This window comes from Thermobia domestica, chromosome 13, assembly GCF_964235325.1.
Source record: "Thermobia domestica chromosome 13, izTheDome1.hap1.1, whole genome shotgun sequence".
NCBI classification, from domain to species: Eukaryota; Metazoa; Arthropoda; class Insecta; order Zygentoma; family Lepismatidae; genus Thermobia; species Thermobia domestica.
The window spans coordinates 111,011,551-111,029,108 of NC_137466.1; the positions used below are offsets into that span (position 1 = coordinate 111,011,551).

The window sequence follows — 17,558 nt, forward strand, 5'->3', positions numbered from 1 at the left end:
TAGTGAAAGCATGATGATAGGTAGCTTATAACCATTTTGGAATTTTAATTAAGATATTGGTGCATGTTTAATGAAATCGGTTCACCTATCTTATTGATAGTTGAACAGTATAATGTGCATCATTGAATTAATTAAACTGTCATTTTGATATTTAATACTCGATTCTTTGTGTTTCTTAACTGAATAGAATATGAGAATATGGTGATTCAAACACTGCACTTGTGTAAATGTGTGACCTTGTGCTAAATGTATCTTACATAATTAAATATACTGTTTAGTGATTAAATTAAATTAAATGCGTATGTTTCAAGGGTAGAATTAAATACGAGTGGAGTTAGTACGAATTTCCTGCTTAACCTGTAACCGTTAAACTATTAATAATAGAGCAGTTTCTTAGTGTAATACTACATATTGCGAAATAATTAAGAGTTACTTCGCATTTAAAACCTAGGAATTCAAAACATTTGTGTTTGTTATTGTTACTTTTTACTTCTAAAGACGTAATATGATCATTTATTGATTATGTTGCCCCCATTTTGCTTCTTGTAAATAGGCCCTGGATCTGCAGCGGAAACTGCTTAATAAGGTGGACGAAACTCCGAAAAAGCAGGAAGCAGAACCAGAAGTGGTTTTAAATCCGATTCTTCCAAATATTCCTCGAGTAAGTCCACATTCCGCGAAGAAAAAAAAGATGAAAAATAGACTTATAATGCATACTTCTAATCAGTTCTAGTGTGTTGATTACCTCTTATTACTTGCCTTGTTCGCATCAGTAGATAACAAGCTTGAAATTAATTAGTCAGTCACAGCTAGTGTAGGTAGCCTGCTTGTGAATTCATGATATTCAGCTTCTAATATAAGTTTAGGTTCGTAGTGCTGATTATTGAATATAATGGTTATCTTTCAAAAAGAGAAACCTGTGTCCCTTTACAATGTTATTTTTCTTTTAATAAACATGATTTAGAAGGAGTAGTAAGAAACAGAATTTTTATTGTTGAACTGTAAAGTTTACCGTTTTTATTTAGAGTGCATTATATTTCAAGTTGTTGTTATTTAAAATCTCGTCACGTAATCTTCGCTGATGTAAGTTACAAGTGAGATATAATGATTCAATATAATTAGGGCAGAATATAGTTAGGATAGATTCTTCGTTGAATATAGAGCCGGAGTTTTTCCACTTTCGATAGAATGGTAAAGTGAAAACATGTGGCCTCTCTGAATATTGTACTTAACGTGCATTGGCTTCACTCAGTCGATATGACATGTTGCAGTAACTATTACTTGTTAACGAAGTTATTAGATACACGTGATCTTTGTGACGTCATCATTATTACGAAACTTACTCCCAAATCACCAGAGTTCATGAAATATGCGTTAATTTTTAGACTTCCAAACTATGCTATACATAAGTATCGGAAGTCTTATAGAAGGGCTTTGTCCGTCCGTCTGTCGACAGGTATCAAAGCAAAAATGGTAAGAAATATGGAGATGCGTTTTTTGCAATCGATTCAGCGTCCCTAGCGTAGGTTCCATCTCGTTTGTAAACTCTCTGTTCAAACTGATTGATTGATTGAGTTTTACGTCCCGTTCAGCAGCGAGGCTATATGAGACGTGGACCTACAGATTAACGTGGAATCCGCACCACATGAGCTCCCGCCGGGAATCGAACCCGGGTCTCCCGCGCCAAAGGCGCGTACGCTAAGCACTTAGCCACGGAGGAGCTCTCTGTTCAAACCGAAAGTGGTTTAAATTAGTAGTTTCCTGTTTCAAGGTATAAAACGAAAACGATAAAAATAGCGAGAAGTTACTTTATGCAAACGCTTGAGCGTCTCAAGGCAAACTACCACGACCATCTAGAGCACTACCAAAACCGGAAGTGGTTGAAATTTAAGATTACTTCCGAGTTCGATATTGATTTGCACAGAGCTATAATGGACATATCAAGATACGTTTTCTGCGATCGATTCAGCGTCCCAAGAATAAGTTGTGTCTTCTCCATTATCCCTCTATTGAATCCGCAAGTGGTTCAAATTAGCAATTTCTGGTTTCAACGTTTATCACCATGGTACTAAAACGATAACAAATAGCGAGAAGCGGTTTCTTTCAAACGATTCAGAGTCTCAAGGCAACATATAAAGACTACCCGCAATGCACTAGAAACGCCAGAGGTGGTTCTAATTTACTATTACTTCCGGTTTCAATACCGGTTTCAACGTTTATCGCCATAGAACGAAAACGTCAACAAATAGCAAGAAACTTCTTTTTTCAAACGATTCATCATCTCAGGACTACATATCATGATATCCACAACACACTAGCGAAGCAGGAAGTGGTTCGAATTTACTATTACTTCCGGTTTCAATACTGATTTTCAAAGGACAGTTTTTTTTTTTTTTTTTTGATCGATTCCGTGTCCCAAGAATAGGTTTTATTTCTGTTGAAATTGCATTCAAACCAGAAGTTTTAAAATTAGCCGTTCCTGGTTTCAACGTTTATCGCCATAGAACGAAAACAGTAAGGGATGGCGAATAATGGCTTTTTGGTATGGATACAGTGTCCTAGGAACAGGTTCTATCTTTGATCTTATTACTCTATTGTAAATTCACTATTTCAAGTCTTACTATTAAATTCTCATAGTTTGAAAGCCTTAGTTTCACACTGTGAAACGATATTCACTTGTTTCTCCATTGTATGGGATCGACTAGCTCAGATTAATTATTTTTAAGGGATGGTGGTGGCACCTCTGATGCGTGGGGTTCTTCGTTTGATCTCATCTCGTGCTAAGTCGGCTTTGTGGTGGGTGTGCGTTGAGTTTTCTCGAGGTTCTTTCGTTTCCTTACACTTTCATCATTTCACCATATCATCCATCTCATCATTACAATCTTCCTTTACCCCGGCACATAATCGTGGAACGTTAAACTCAAAACCTTCTTAACACAGCAAACTGCGTATCTGGGGCTAGTTTATATAGAACGTATACTTTCAGTTAAATTTAAAAGAAACTTCCTCTTACATTCATCACTGTATACTGAAATGTGTCCTTTAATATTCTAGATTCTCTATAAAAACATATTATAATCACCAGGTTGTTATTATTATTTTCAAGCTGTTTCCAGCTCTTGTTTTCACAATGTTTTCATCTCTTGTTTTCTTCTACTTCTGCAATAATTTTAATAGGAATTAATTGTACAACCTGTGAGCATCAAGGAACATAACCCATTTTAACATAACCCATTTTGGTTGATGATTAATTGGTCAGTTTTCTTAAAAGTCTTTAGTACGTTTACTTTTGTGTTAACGTTTACAGAGTGCACAGTACCCTAGTGATTCTAGATCGTTTGTTTCTGAGCACTGGAGACGACGGTAAATACTATATGCGTGATTTTTGTCAAGGTATTCTGAGTTTACAATATCATGATGTGTTTCGTGGTCATTTATTCATACTTATCCTGATTTCTTGTCTAGAAAGCATAAAAGTGCTAAACGTTAAACCGATTTCGTTTTCTTCCTTTCCATAATTGATTTTAATTACTATTTATATAAGTACGATTATAGTCTTCCAGCTTTCACGTTGTGTAATGACTGTGGCACCAAACTTAACCTTATCGATTTACTTACGTCAGTGTTTCACCTCTTTTAGAAATATTTGTTTTATAATTTCTGACCTAAATTTTGTCAGTAGATTACTGTAGTTCCTAACTTAATGCATTCTTTAATCTGCGCCGTAACTTCTTATTTTTAGTAATACTTATTGATGCAGTAACAAAATAACATAAATAGTTTCTTCAGGGTTAGTATTACACGCTATCTCGTAAATGTGAAGTAGGACTGAATCGTTAAACCAAGATCAGCTAGTTTCTATCTTCTCAGAACCTCATTCAAATAAAAAGAGGAACTTGAAACCTAAAATGTCGTGTTCGGAAAGAAATTTTAGTTAGCGTGCTTCAGTAATAAGCTAATGGGGTTTCTATAGATGTTTATTAGTTGGATTTATCTTGTAATAAGTTTTAGAAAGAACTGATAATCAGTGTATAATTGTGTTTCAAACAAAAGTTTCTTAATATATCTAATTTGTTTTCCAGGCTGACGGTCGACCGCGAAACCTAGGGAGAGGTGTATCGAAACCAAAGAAGAATACGGTTGCCTCTCTTCTTGCTCAAAGTCGAGCACTTGGCATAAAGCCGACTGTTCCCACTTTAAACCACCAGGTGTCCCTGCTGAAATCGAATGTAATGATACAGCAACAGCAGTTACAACAACAACAACCATCCCCTCAACAGCTGCAGCAGGGTGAGAAGAAACTTACCATTGAGAAATCCTCCTCCCCACATAGTAGTGAAGGTAGCTACGGAAACGACTCAAAGACTGACGAAAATAATCTGAAGCCAAAGAAACACCTAGTGAGTTCGACAACGGAAGATGGCAAATTAAAAATCCGTGCAATTGAAGGGAGCAGTCTTCATTTTAGTGACGACAGTAGTATACCGGATATAAGCAGTGATAGTAACTCTGAAGGCTTAAGTGATTCCGAAATGTCTAGTGAAGAGCCAATGAATGAAGTGTCTTCGAGTGACAGATCAAAGAAGAGAGAAGCTGAAGATGATGGTTCAGGTATATATTTGATAATGATAATAATAATAACGGTAATCAAAGTTCGAAAAATTCCAAGCACCAAGTGTCTGTCGCCTAGCTTTTTTTGAAATTAGTAATTTCAATGTTTATTTGCCAAGAGTTCTGATTTTTGTGTGATTGGATGGAGTAAAAACAAATTATAATAAATTCGCTACAAAGTTCTTAATGTATATATTGTTGTAAAGAATTTATTAAGATATCACTGTAATAAGCACAGAATTTTATTAACATTTCTGAATGGCAGACAATACATCTGCATTAAAGGAAGACTATCATTGTGAATTTCCTGTATGAGAAGAGTATACCTTATCAGTAATGGTACGAAATCTAACAGTAAATTCTGTTAAGGACAATATATTTAATTAATTTATTTATTTTGAGCTCCGATACCGCAACGAGCTTCTGATTTTAACTTGTTATTTAGTGCTTCACATTTTTATTTTCTATCGTTCTAATATGAGCTTCAGCAGAAAAGACCAATTTCTAAATGCATAATCCCAAGTGATTTTGTTAAAATTTCTTTTCAGTTGTTGGATGGTCATAGTTGCTTTATTGCCATGGTTGAATCTAGATTTTTTTTTTTTTTAACCTGACCTCTGATAGATGTACTGTAGAAGAGAGTTAACGTTCAGTAGCCTCAAGCTGTAACATAATCTGTAGTTTTCTTTAGAACTTATTCTAATAGACACTTTATTCGCGTACTGGTTGTCTTTCTTTTGTAAGGAATTGTAAAATATGATGGCAAATTTGCAAATGTACGGGGTATAACGTTTATGGTAGTATTAACATCCACTTTTTTGCACAGTTCCTGCATCTCTTTGCATGTACATTTAAACATTTTAAAAAGTAAATAAATAAAAATAAAACACTTTAAAATACGTTTTACGTCATAATAAACATCATATATGTAATTTTATAGGAATGTATTTTCTTTCGAATAATTTAATTTTTTCGTTTTTAAGAAAGAGAGAGAGGGGGGGGGGATAAAAGTATCTAACTCTATAGCTTTATCTATAGAGCTAGATATAAAGCGGAAAAACTAACTATATCCAGGAAGGAGCTTTTCGTTCTTTCCAGTGACTTATATAAGTAAATTAATGGTTAGGAAGAAAAAAAAAAAAAAAAAAAAAAAAACTTTTGCTAAAAATTTGTTTTAGGCTACACTATTCCGACAGAGACTTCAGTCTTCTTCGGTAGGTCGGAGTTAGTTACTGAAAATTACGCCACAAAAATATATATATAATGGTATATTGCACTTATTTACAGATTACAAATTGTTTTAGGATGAGATCAATAATAATCTTTAATGGTCAAGAACTCGGCTGTTCAGTTTTTTCTTTTTTTTATGTGTAATTTTTCTTCTTTGATTAACCTTATGTAAACAACAACTTCCTGATGTATACTGTAGTTATCAACTTCTTATGGACAAAGGCCATAAATTTACGTTAAAAGGTAGTTAGATTTCTGAAATTTTTAAATTGTACTTTGTGCAGAGTAAAACCTAGCAACACTGACAAATAAGAACATTTTTTACATCCCCATCCGTAGTATAACTTAGGACTAACAGAAATCTAACTGTCCTTTTAAGCAAAGTTTTACTGTGTGAATAAGAAGTCAAGTTATCGATATGTTAGTTAATAATAATTCTTTCAAATGTGAAAGTACAGATGCCAGCGTGTTTCATCAGGAAGCCGTTTTTATTTTTAAAATTGTAGCGGGAAACCGTATTTTACATCAAAATTTTGAAAAATAACGGTTCTTGTTTGTTAACTATTACTGATCTCATCCTAGAACGACTCATAAACTGTAAGTAAGTACAGAATATCATTAATTTATTTTTTTATTATTATTATGTTGTTTTTGCGAGAAAATTTTCAGTAACTCGAAGGAAACATGTAACTGGAAACGTCTAGAATAATGTTTTATCAAGACGCATTCAGTAGTAAATTTCATTTTGCCTAATCACTTCACAACATGTGTCGATTTCTGTCATTAAATCAGTATCCATAAATAATTGTGCAATTACATTTAATAATAAAGTATCATGAAAATAATACTACTATTTGTAAATAAAATAAAAATGATATTACATCGCAGTACACAAATCATGTGTTGAACTATATAACCTAAACAACAAATTGAGCGAGTGAAAATTTAAGGAATTCATTTTTATTGGCGTACCTATTGATTCAGTTTATTGTTTGTTTAATTTTTCTCCTCAGAGTTCCACACTTTGTATTCTGTTTAATTTTGTATAGAGTTAAAATAACAAGTTTTTCATAGAAAGTATACTAATTCTCTTAGCATAGTATTAAACCATTATACAAAACTTACAATTAATACCTTTCTTTAGAATCTATATTCTAACTACTGAATACTTGCTTTCTGCTTCCTTGATCCATATCTAAGTAGTTTTCAGTTTGTCCTTAAGCTTTAGAAACTTCAAAGTGTTTTCGATCAAACTTCCAGCAGAATGTTCTAAATTATATTTCCATTAGGTAATCGTAAGGTAACAGTTTTTGTTGTTGGCGCTAACGTCTTGATATTGTGATAACTTTTATTTTTAGGTCAAGTGAAAAGACGAAAAATAATGATCGATGAACGGGAGTTGAGGATCCCACTAGAGCACGGTTGGAGGCGAGAAACCGTAATTCGTGGTTTGAGTAGAACTGGAGTTATCAGAGGAGAAGTGAGCTATTTCTCTCCATGTGGACGACGGTTTAAACAATACCCGGACGTTGTTCGAGTAAGTGTATAAAAATACTTTTATTTATTTACGTACAACAGAGATGAAATCTTCAGTTACAAGCGTATGCGGAATTTTAGATCGACATAAAATGTAAACAGAAATGTAAAAAGGAGACAGAATAAAATTAGGAAATACATTCTTTTCTTAAACTGGTTTTTAAGGTTATTAGCCAAGTTAAGAAGGCCTTAAATGTCCTGGCTTTTGGCTCTATAATTTTCAGTCCTTTGTATGTTTAAACCTATTTCTGCGAAAACATATAGTTATTTAAGTTTCATGTATGTAACAAAATTTCTTCAAGAGAATTTTGTCTGAAACATGTTAGCTTCTAAAATCGTAATACTCAGTTCGTATAAGTAGTTATTTCGCAAATAAGAAACTCAATATCTTATATATATATCTTTATTATTAATCTTCGCCGTATGGCTGTTATACTTCTATTCCATCTATAATATTCATAGAACTAGCATTAGTATCAATCATCATCTTAACAAATACTTCTTCATATCTTCATAATTCTTCTATAATCTTGAATCATAATCCATCTTAAACAAACTATCACAAATCTATATTATATCTCTCTCTTAGTTGCACAGGTTAACTTTCATTACTTGTTAACCGCAAGTATCACATTTATAAGCACTTTGTGCAAAACAAAACTCAACTCTTTATTTATAATTAAGTTATTTTAATGATAGTTCATATGCGTATTTTTGAGTTTCAAGTATTTGCTTTAGTTACAATGTTTAATATATAAAATATTTCGAATTATCATTAGGTTACGTTTAGAACACTGTATTGTTTGCTCACATAAATTGAAAAATACGAGAGTGAAAATGTAATTACTAGATATTGCATCAAAATGAATCACTTTTCTCAATATTGAGAACCGTAGTAATCATTCAAGTAGTATCGTATCCAAGCCTGTTTGATCTAACAGTAAATATTAGTTGGTGTGGCTTGGTTAACCAACTTTGTTAAGGTAACTGCACACAATTGTTAGAAAATCTTGTTTGGTATGATATACGTGTTGGCCAATTGATAAAACACATTTCTCTTATGTTAAGAGTAGTAGTTAAATCCTTGCTACTAAAGCTAATTCGTGGCAGATAATTCTAATCAGGGTATCTAATACGTATATTTATTTATTTCAGTATTTGGAGAAACACAACATCTCAGACATATCACGAGAGAACTTCAGCTTCAGTTCAAAAGTCATGATGGGCGACTTCCTTCAGCCAACGCCTGGCCCTACCGGCGAAGAATATGTTCGTCTGTCTGAGGAGGAAGTTGTAAAGCGAATAGATGAGTTGAGGTTGTCAAAAGGCTGGAAACCAAGATCAAGCAAACACACAAGGTAATAATAATAAGAAAACTTTCTGCCGAAGACGAGCTCCGTCTCTCCTGTGCAAGGGGTTCCTGGTTTGATCCCAGGCTATGTGAATTTATAGGAGACAGCACCATGTCTATGGTTTTCTCGGGCTTCTCCCATTTCCTCCTCTCCCACGTTCTCATTGTCCAGTTATTTCGTAAGTTATTCACTTTCAATAATAGTTTCTCTTTAGCCTGCAGGGCGTAACTGTGGATGCAGGATTTAATTTCCGAGGAGGCTGAGCCCCCTGCACCAATTTTATAGGAGAGCCGTGGCTCCCCACCAAATCTCTCGGTTAAAATTAAATGGCATGTGTCTCGAATGTCAACATATAGAAATACGTATTTTGTAGTCATAATTTTAACAGCATGTTGATTTTTTTAAATATTCATTAAGGTTCATTACTAAGATAGAACTTCGTGATGTAAGCTACCCTCTTGAATCAAGGTAACATTTGGTTTAGGCCTCCTGCACGGATCATATTAGAATTTAGTCCCTGAATTAGACACACTATAGATTTCATGTCATTTTTCCTTGCCAACGTAATGTTTGAGTACTTTTCAGATAATTTCAATAATGTGCTCATTACAGTATTTCACATACAGTGAAATTTGTCTAAATTTGCCCCCGTTTGGTTCCGTGGAAAGTGTCCAATGTATACAAATTATGCAGAAATAATAGCACATGGCTATTTTAACATGATTGCACTTTCACGGGCATGGTCAAATTGAGGAGCAGCCAAGTTATGGAAGTGGTTAATTTGGTAGGTTTTGGTACATAATTGGTAATACCTATTGGCCCAGACTAAATTTGACTTGTTTTATTTTATACTTGTCATATATAAACAATGCTATTTTTTTTATTTATTTTATTTATTGTCGTTCTATTTAACTTTACACTTATATGTCCTGATATTTCTTGTAAACGCAATTTTCGGTACATCGCGCAAGTATCATCTTAGTCTGTAGCTGGGATAGGGTTTGGGTTTTACTGAGTATGGGGTCGGTTTTCCGTATGGTCTGGTTTCCTTTTCCTTCACCTTCTTTTATCATATTTTATCATCATCTACCTTCTTTTATCTTCTTATCACCTTCTTTTAAATCTACCGTTCCATCTTCATGATGTAACAGAAACATCGGAATTTTAAATATACAGTAATGTTTACATCGCTTCGTCTTGTTTCTTTCTCCTTTAATTTCAAATATATTTAGTTATGAATTCGCTTTGCACCGGAGTATCCCTGTCTGGATAATTTTTAGCTAAATGACTGTTATACTGTTACTTAATGATTAATTTTAATACAGGGTTTAGATATATTGATTTGTGAATGTACTGAAGAAATGTCAGAATAAACATGAAAATCAAAATATAAATGTATCTACACGGTCTTAATGTGCTGGAAATATAAAATAAGTAAATAAATAATGAAGCATTTTCAAATTGCCAAATAGCCTCAATGTTATCTTCGGCATGCATTATTTATTAAGTTACATATAAATTTATTTTTATTACATAGAATATGATTATGATGAAACTACTGCATTTTATATTACAGAGTTACGGAAGAGGAGTTGCTCAGAAGACAGCTAGAAGCCCAGGAATTGGCTCGTATTGCTCATGAACACAAGATCCAGCAACAGTTGGAAAGGGAAAAAGCTCTCTTAGCTGCAAAGGAGGCCAAGCGATTGGCTAAAGAAGAAGCTCAACGACAAAAGGAACAAATGAGGTAACATCTCTATAAAGTATCTATCTTAACCTGTTAATAAATAAATAAATAAATAAATAAATAAGTGAGAGTTAGCTTATAATGAAGATGATTACATGAGAAAGGAGTCCTAGTGAGAATTGTGATTTTATTGAACGTAACTGTTCAACATCAAGACGTGACGGCCACTAGGTGTAGGAAGCTTCTAATGCGCCTGTTAGAGATAGGGCGTCGCAGCGCGCTAACCACATGCTCGCCTCTAGGCTGGTCGCTAGCAGATGGCGCTGGAATAGGCTTGGGCTCACAAAAATAGTTTGTTACTCCAAGTGGTTTGGGTTTGGTTTAACTGTTTAACATCATTGTGTATGTTTATGTACAGATGTTGTATTATTTAGGGTAACTAACTACATATTTTCATATTTGTATTATAAGCGTGTAGAGATAGTTGATTCCATAATCTCAAAGAGAGGAGAGAGCTCCTCCGTGGCTAAGCGGTTAGCGTACGCGTCTTTGACGTGGGAGGCCCGGGTTTGATTCCCGGCGGGAGCTCATGTGGTTCGGATTCCACGTTAATCAGTAGGTTCACGTTTCATATAGCCTCGATGCTGAACGGGACGTTAAACTCAAAATCAGCTCAACTCAACTCAAAGAGAGGAGGTAGTTACATCAGTTATAAAGTTAGCCTAAGAAAAAAAAAAATTGAATTTCGTGGCATATAAAGGGTGGAACATTTATCTTGATACTCTCTTGTAACTTTTAAACTAATCGACAGGAAATTAAATTTTGTATTATGCAAATAACGGTAGGAAACATTGTTTGATATAATCTGTGATACTACAAGGTCAACACTGTTGCCAACCCCATATAAAGTTGTATTTTTTCAAATGGCATTACGCTAAGTTATTACACATTTCAAACCTGCATGTTAAACGAAAACTTACAATGTTACATTTTTTATTAGATGTTGCAAATAAAGGTCGCTACAGTATCACAAACAACCAAATTTTGGTGATCTCTACGACAGTAATAACGCGAGACAAACGCAACGATGCACATCGAATATAGTTTAGTGCTTAATGCTATTATCATAATATCACAGATTTCGAATCAATACGACCAAATTTACAAGGAATTGAAAATTTGACTTTTCTCAAAAGCTTTTATTTCAAAAAACTGCTTAGATATATATCTCATCCAATTGCATAGATGGTTTACGATAAGTTTGAAGATTACAATACCGTTTACAGCAATTTGATACCTCAGACCGTTCTGGAGATATGGTAAAATTGTTAGTTTGCAACACTGCTTAAATTATGTAATTCCGAGAAGTTGTTGTTGTAACTATACCTATCAAGAAGTAAATAAAAAATAGTTTAAAAAGGTACCACAAATACGTCATTTTAAGTAATATATCATTTTTTTACATTTTTAAATATCTGTCGAATAGTTTGAGATATCAAAGGACTGTTAATTGCATTATAATCTCTATGTCTATTGAAAACCATGTACATAATTGGGTGTGATATTTATGTAAACATTTTCGAAATAAAGTATTTTGAAAAATATCAAATTTTCAGTTCGTTGTAGCTTTGTTTCTACTTGCTCTAAATACGTCATATGTTAACCGTGATATTCAACATTAAGATACTCCGGATGTGCATTACCCAGTCCTTCTAACCTGTGCTATTACTGTTGTAGAACCCTTCCAACTCATATTGTTTTTCGAAATTTGTGATACTGTAGTGCCCTTAGTTTGCAACACTGCATAATAATTGTGGTACTATAAGTTTTTGTTCTATATGTAAATTTGAAATATGTAATAATCTGTAGCCATTTTAAAAATATAATTTTGTGTTGTGTTGGCAACACTGTTAACCTTGTGGTATCATAGAGTATGCCAAACAATGTTCCCCTGCCGATATATGAATTTTACAAAATTTCAGCCTTTTTTTTATCCATTAGTTTAAAAAATTACAAGGGTGTATCAAGATAAATACACACAGGGCTCGAAAGATTTTCTTCTGTTCTGGGCGCCACAATAATACAAGTTCAATTTCATGCGTAGGCCTACATGTTTTGTGTATATATACTATTAGTTAGTACTATAACATTATAGTTAGTAGTATAAAACTAGCAAGCTTACCTTATTGTGTGCTCGAAGATAATACCACTTGAAGGCAATATATAAGTGAGGTTTTACAAAGCAGCAGTGTTTTTTTTATGCCCATATAAATGTTTTGCAATTTGAGCATTTAAATACCAATTATCCACTGGTCTAGATGGAGAATACCCTCTAATGATTTGCCATTCATGTTAATAAACATTAAATAATTAAGGCTGTCCGATCCCGTTGATGACCTCAACTATTCTTTATTAGAGTGATTAAACTGAACCCTAGTTTGCAAGAATACTTAACACAAGCAATACTAAAACAACGCGAAGCAATGTGCCTAAAATCGGAAATCTTTCTTTGACAAAACTTTTCTGAAAAACTTTCTGAACTTCATTCCCTTGCCAAGCAATTTGAATTCATGCCATATCATGACTGCAAAGTTGATCCTAACCCAGGAAAGGAAACATTTGGCAATTGAAATATGACAGTTAATTATTTCTGTATCAAAAATGTTGTGAAAAGAATGAGATTGTTTGTGCGTTTATTGATGCAAATACTTTCACAAATTACTGGTATTGAAAACATGTTGATATGCTTTTGAAATTTAGAACCAGTGTTAAAATGCAGATATATATATATTTTAGTGTATGATATTACTTGCATTACATAATGTGTACACCTCATTCTTTGGTAAAAGCATTTATATACGCATACGCGTATAGTACATTTCTAGTAATAATTTATCTCACTTTCATGAACGATATATATGCAATAACCTATTCATTTTATTTATTTTTGTCTGAGTGGTATTCATATAACTGATTTACAAAAGTGTGTTTTGTACTTTCAGACTGATGAAGGAGCAGGAGAAAATAGAGCGCCAAGAGGCCATGAGAAGAGAAAGAGAATTGCGGGCACAGCAAATGATGGAGGTAATCGTTTGTTTTTTTGTCATTCTGGTAGTAAGATGTTAATGTGTTGTACGCTATTTGTGACGTGTCTAGGAAGCTTTTCTTCTTTTGAAGCCAGTTTTTGCATGCTTTAAATTAAAATGTATATATTACTTTCTTTATTTTTCTTCCGTTAAATTATACTGCAAATTATTAGTGACCTTTGTGTATGTAGTATATCATATTAGTTGAGTTATTAAACGAACAAACTATATATCTGTTTTGCAAATGCTTATTAGATTCATGAGTTTAGTTGACAGTTTCGTGTACTGTGTTAACCATCTAGCGAGAAATTTGATGCAGTGCGCAAATTAATGTAGTTAAATTTTCAGATGATGATCTGTTTATATTTCGGATTGATATATGCTTCATATTATGATAGAGATGATTAATAATACTGAACAAAACGAAATCCCCTGCCATGAATTCCCGAAGAGCTTTCGTATTTGGGAAGTTCAGGATTCAGAACTGGTATTTCCATCAGACCCACATGGTAAACATTTGTATCTTACGTACATCTTCAACAGATTCGAATCTACTATAATGAACAGACTGTAATCACTATATTATGTAATTACTATAATGAACAGAGAGTTAAAACTTATAAGTACATTGAAGTAGACTTGCCGTAATTGTGGGATAAATACATTTTTCCTAAAGTTATTTAAAACAAAAGTTTGTGCGAAGAAATTTTATTTTTTGATTAGATTTTTACTCAATACGTGTGAAACTTGTGTAAATTTCCTTTATTCATATTCTAAGTTAATAAGGTATATTACGGTACTCCGAGTGGACGAAATAACAGAACTAATTAAAGAATTATTTGAAGTAGCCTTTAAAGCCTCACTTCCACTTCTCACTGTTATTTTAGCTCAATCTAAAAACTATATTACAATTCAACTTACATGTGTCCGAAAAAGCATAATTCATAGATATTTAAAAATACAGCAAAATATTCGTCATGCTTTATCCATAACGATGCACCTCGTCAGAGATGGTTCTACATAAACGTTTTACTTGATAATAATTTGCATCATCTTGAGAAGTAAGAAATTGAAAGTTATAATTTTCCTTGATTACGAAGAACTAGAGGAGGGGTACATTAAGGTTTAATAAGAAGTATTTCCTTTCCTTTGACCTGAGAGCTTTATTAGTCGTAAAGGTGCTGTGTACTTTTCGCCTAAAAGTGTAACCGTTATATGAAGATTTTAGTAATAGATATGTTGGTCTTGTAGAGAGGTTAGAAGCCATGTTTTTAGTAGGTAGAGGTAGACAAATGGAAAAAGCGTATGGTTTTGTAGTTTTGATTGCAAGAATATAACTTAAACTTAACGTTATTAGATTTGTAGTGTTAAGTAGTTGTCCTGTTTAGTTTAGAAATTAGAAATTTTGCATGAATATTTGTTACAAAGAGGAACAACCCTACAAAATTCTTGAAGGTTTTTGATGTCATGGTAGCATCGTAAATAAAAATTTTTTTTTCGAAAAGGAAAAAGGGAGAAATAGAAATACAAGCTTCATCAAATAGATCAGTGTTTTCCTTTAACTGAGTAATCACATTCAAAAAGAGTATTCTCTCTATTAACCATTTTTTTTTTTTTTCTGTAAAGTTCAAATAAATAACTCCGTGAGCATTTACGTTCAAAAAATTAGTATTCCCTCTATCATTTTTAACTGTAAATTTCAAGTAAATAGCTCGGTTTCAGGTCATTTCAAGCGGGAGCAGCTTTTCAAACTTGAGTCATTTTTTGTCTTTTCGCAAAAATACTTATAATGAAAGAAATAAGATGGAGATTTCCATCAACGTTTGGTTTGGTTTGGTTTGATGAAAATGCTAACATGTTAAAGGTAAGTTAAGTTTTCGTCAAACTTCACGAGTCAACGTTAGAGATGACGAGGAAGATCTAATTTGCCTTTGAAACGTTAGCATTGTAATAAATTCAAACCAAATGTGTATGAAAAACTTAAGTCTTAATTCTTTCATTACATTTGTGGTAAGTTCTTTAAAATAAATTGTATCAAGATGTTTCCACTTCTAAATGTGACAGTGGCTATTGTGTAGGATAATATTGAGTACTATCTAATATTTCAAGACTTGTCCTGATAGGTTTGGTCCAAAAGTAGGTATACACCCCTGAATTGATCAAGTATAACATTCTAGCTTTTAGGTTTATTTGCTTCGGCTGTTCCGAGCTTAAGATGTAAGTAAAAACACATTAACAAATAATAAAGAAACTAAGGCTACCTGATGGATAACAATAAGAAATTATATAAAAAGCAATGAGTTGATCAGTACGGGACTGTATACCTACTTTTGGGCCACCCATTAAAAAAAATAACTTTCGTATTTCTCTTCGCGCTTTATTTTGAGTCTTGTACCTATCGAAGCAACTAACTTGGAATACTTGTATAGAAAGATGGGTGCGAGTTTTAAAAACAAATTATACATTCATATTTAAATAAGTAAATAATTAATTAATAATAATAAAAAAAAACTAAGAATATATGCCTTTGCAGTCTTACGTAAGAATGAGATAAAGAGCTTCCAACATTTTTTGTAAATGTATTAAATGCTGGTAACCACTGTAAGAAATTCCTTCATTAGAATAATGTTTCTTTACTAACATTTCTGTGAAATCTTCAGTGTGTGCTCTCTTACGTAATGTTAATTGGTGTATTGTAAAGTGTGACAAGAGTAGTTAAGATAACTGCAGACCGAATCTAAGTCTCCAATTAAGGATGCAATACTTTTAACTTCCATTGAATCGTGCTCTCTTTTCGTGCACATAATTCGCTACTAAATACTATTAGTGTAGGTCTTTTATTTCATAAATAAAATCTCAGAAAGTACTCAACTTGTTCTTCTATATCACGTTAGGTTTTTGTTTTAAAAAATCATTAAATATCAAATTTTCGCTGACGCTGACTTGTGTTAGCCTAATCTTGCTGCTGAGAAGGTAAGTATCTTTTATTTGGAAGACTGCTTTGCAAGCGGTTTGTGTATCAGTTTATCAGTGTACTGTCTATCAGTTTACAGATAGAGCCAAATTCCCATTATATGGTTTATTTTAATTTTTTCTGTATTTTGTTGGTTCTACGGTCAATAATTTATAATCATTGTTAAAAGAATATATTCCGAGATGTCTTTCGTTGTGTTTCTTGCTTCGGACCGAAAAGTGAGAAATGACATTTCTCTAGCACTCTTTTAACAAAGCGTTTGTACATTTACATTTAAACGTTTTGAAAATTTTTATTTGTCATTTCAGCATTATTAAGAAGAGCATTCAGTTAAAGTCGATCTGTCGAGAACAAAAAAATTAATATTTCTCTTATTGTGTATTGAGCTTTTAAAGTTTTGTATGTTCGAATAAAAACATTTTATTTCTCCCACTCTCTAGTATTCCGAGTGATTTTGTCGTCAATATTGGTAGATAACAACGTGCATAATACATCTATCCAATAATTTCCTGGAAGAAGATTTTAATTGTAGAATCACGTGGTAGACCGTTCATATCATTGGTCTTCATTCTTTTCTTCTTTTAAGATTGTGGTGGACAACATTGCGTCCGTGGGTTTTCTCGGTGTTCCCCCGTTTCCTTATTCCACCAATTATTTCATAACGTAAAATTAGAAATTTTAGTCATTTCATTTTCCTGTTTATGACTTTCGAGATGAAATGTTATGTAGGCAAAACTGAGCATCAGCGATGTTTGCCTTGAGGTAGCAAATAGCAACAAATGTTGGAAGGCTCAGTTTTCATTCCACTTGGCGTTCTATCTTGTGACTCAGAAAGAAAGAAAAGTAATGTGGAAACTATATGACATGTTTTTATAGTTATAGTTTTGAATAGAGGACTTAAAGAGATTTGTGTACGTTGTTGTTAGCTACCGAAATTGACGAAAAAATTACTACGAATTTGTTACAATCCATTAGTACATTCTTTTGTGCTCACGTCTATCGTATTAAGACTTTTAGTACGTTTGACAATGTTTATAATTTCTAAGTGATTATTCTCAGTTTCAAAATGATGAGTTTTTTTA

At 33.0% G+C, this 17,558-nt stretch overlaps 1 protein-coding gene across 17 annotated transcripts in view; it reads left to right on the plus strand.

Annotated features, from left to right (window-relative positions):
* Nucleotides 1-17,558, plus strand: part of LOC145668426 (bromodomain adjacent to zinc finger domain protein 2B-like) — a 403,232-nt gene that overhangs the window by 318,118 nt on the left and 67,556 nt on the right. For 13 of the 17 annotated variants that reach the window (XM_081736246.1, XM_081736251.1, XM_081736248.1 and 10 more), the window contains 6 exons: nt 554-661; nt 4,083-4,611; nt 7,200-7,378; nt 8,533-8,735; nt 10,306-10,476; nt 13,401-13,500. In XM_081736246.1, the coding sequence (XP_081592372.1) occupies nt 554-661; nt 4,083-4,611; nt 7,200-7,378; nt 8,533-8,735; nt 10,306-10,476; nt 13,401-13,500 (1,290 nt within the window). The remainder of the gene's footprint in view (nt 1-553; nt 662-4,082; nt 4,612-7,199; nt 7,379-8,532; nt 8,736-10,305; nt 10,477-13,400; nt 13,501-17,558) is intronic. The other 4 variants (XM_081736250.1, XM_081736257.1, XM_081736260.1 and 1 more) reach the window with 2 other exon arrangements.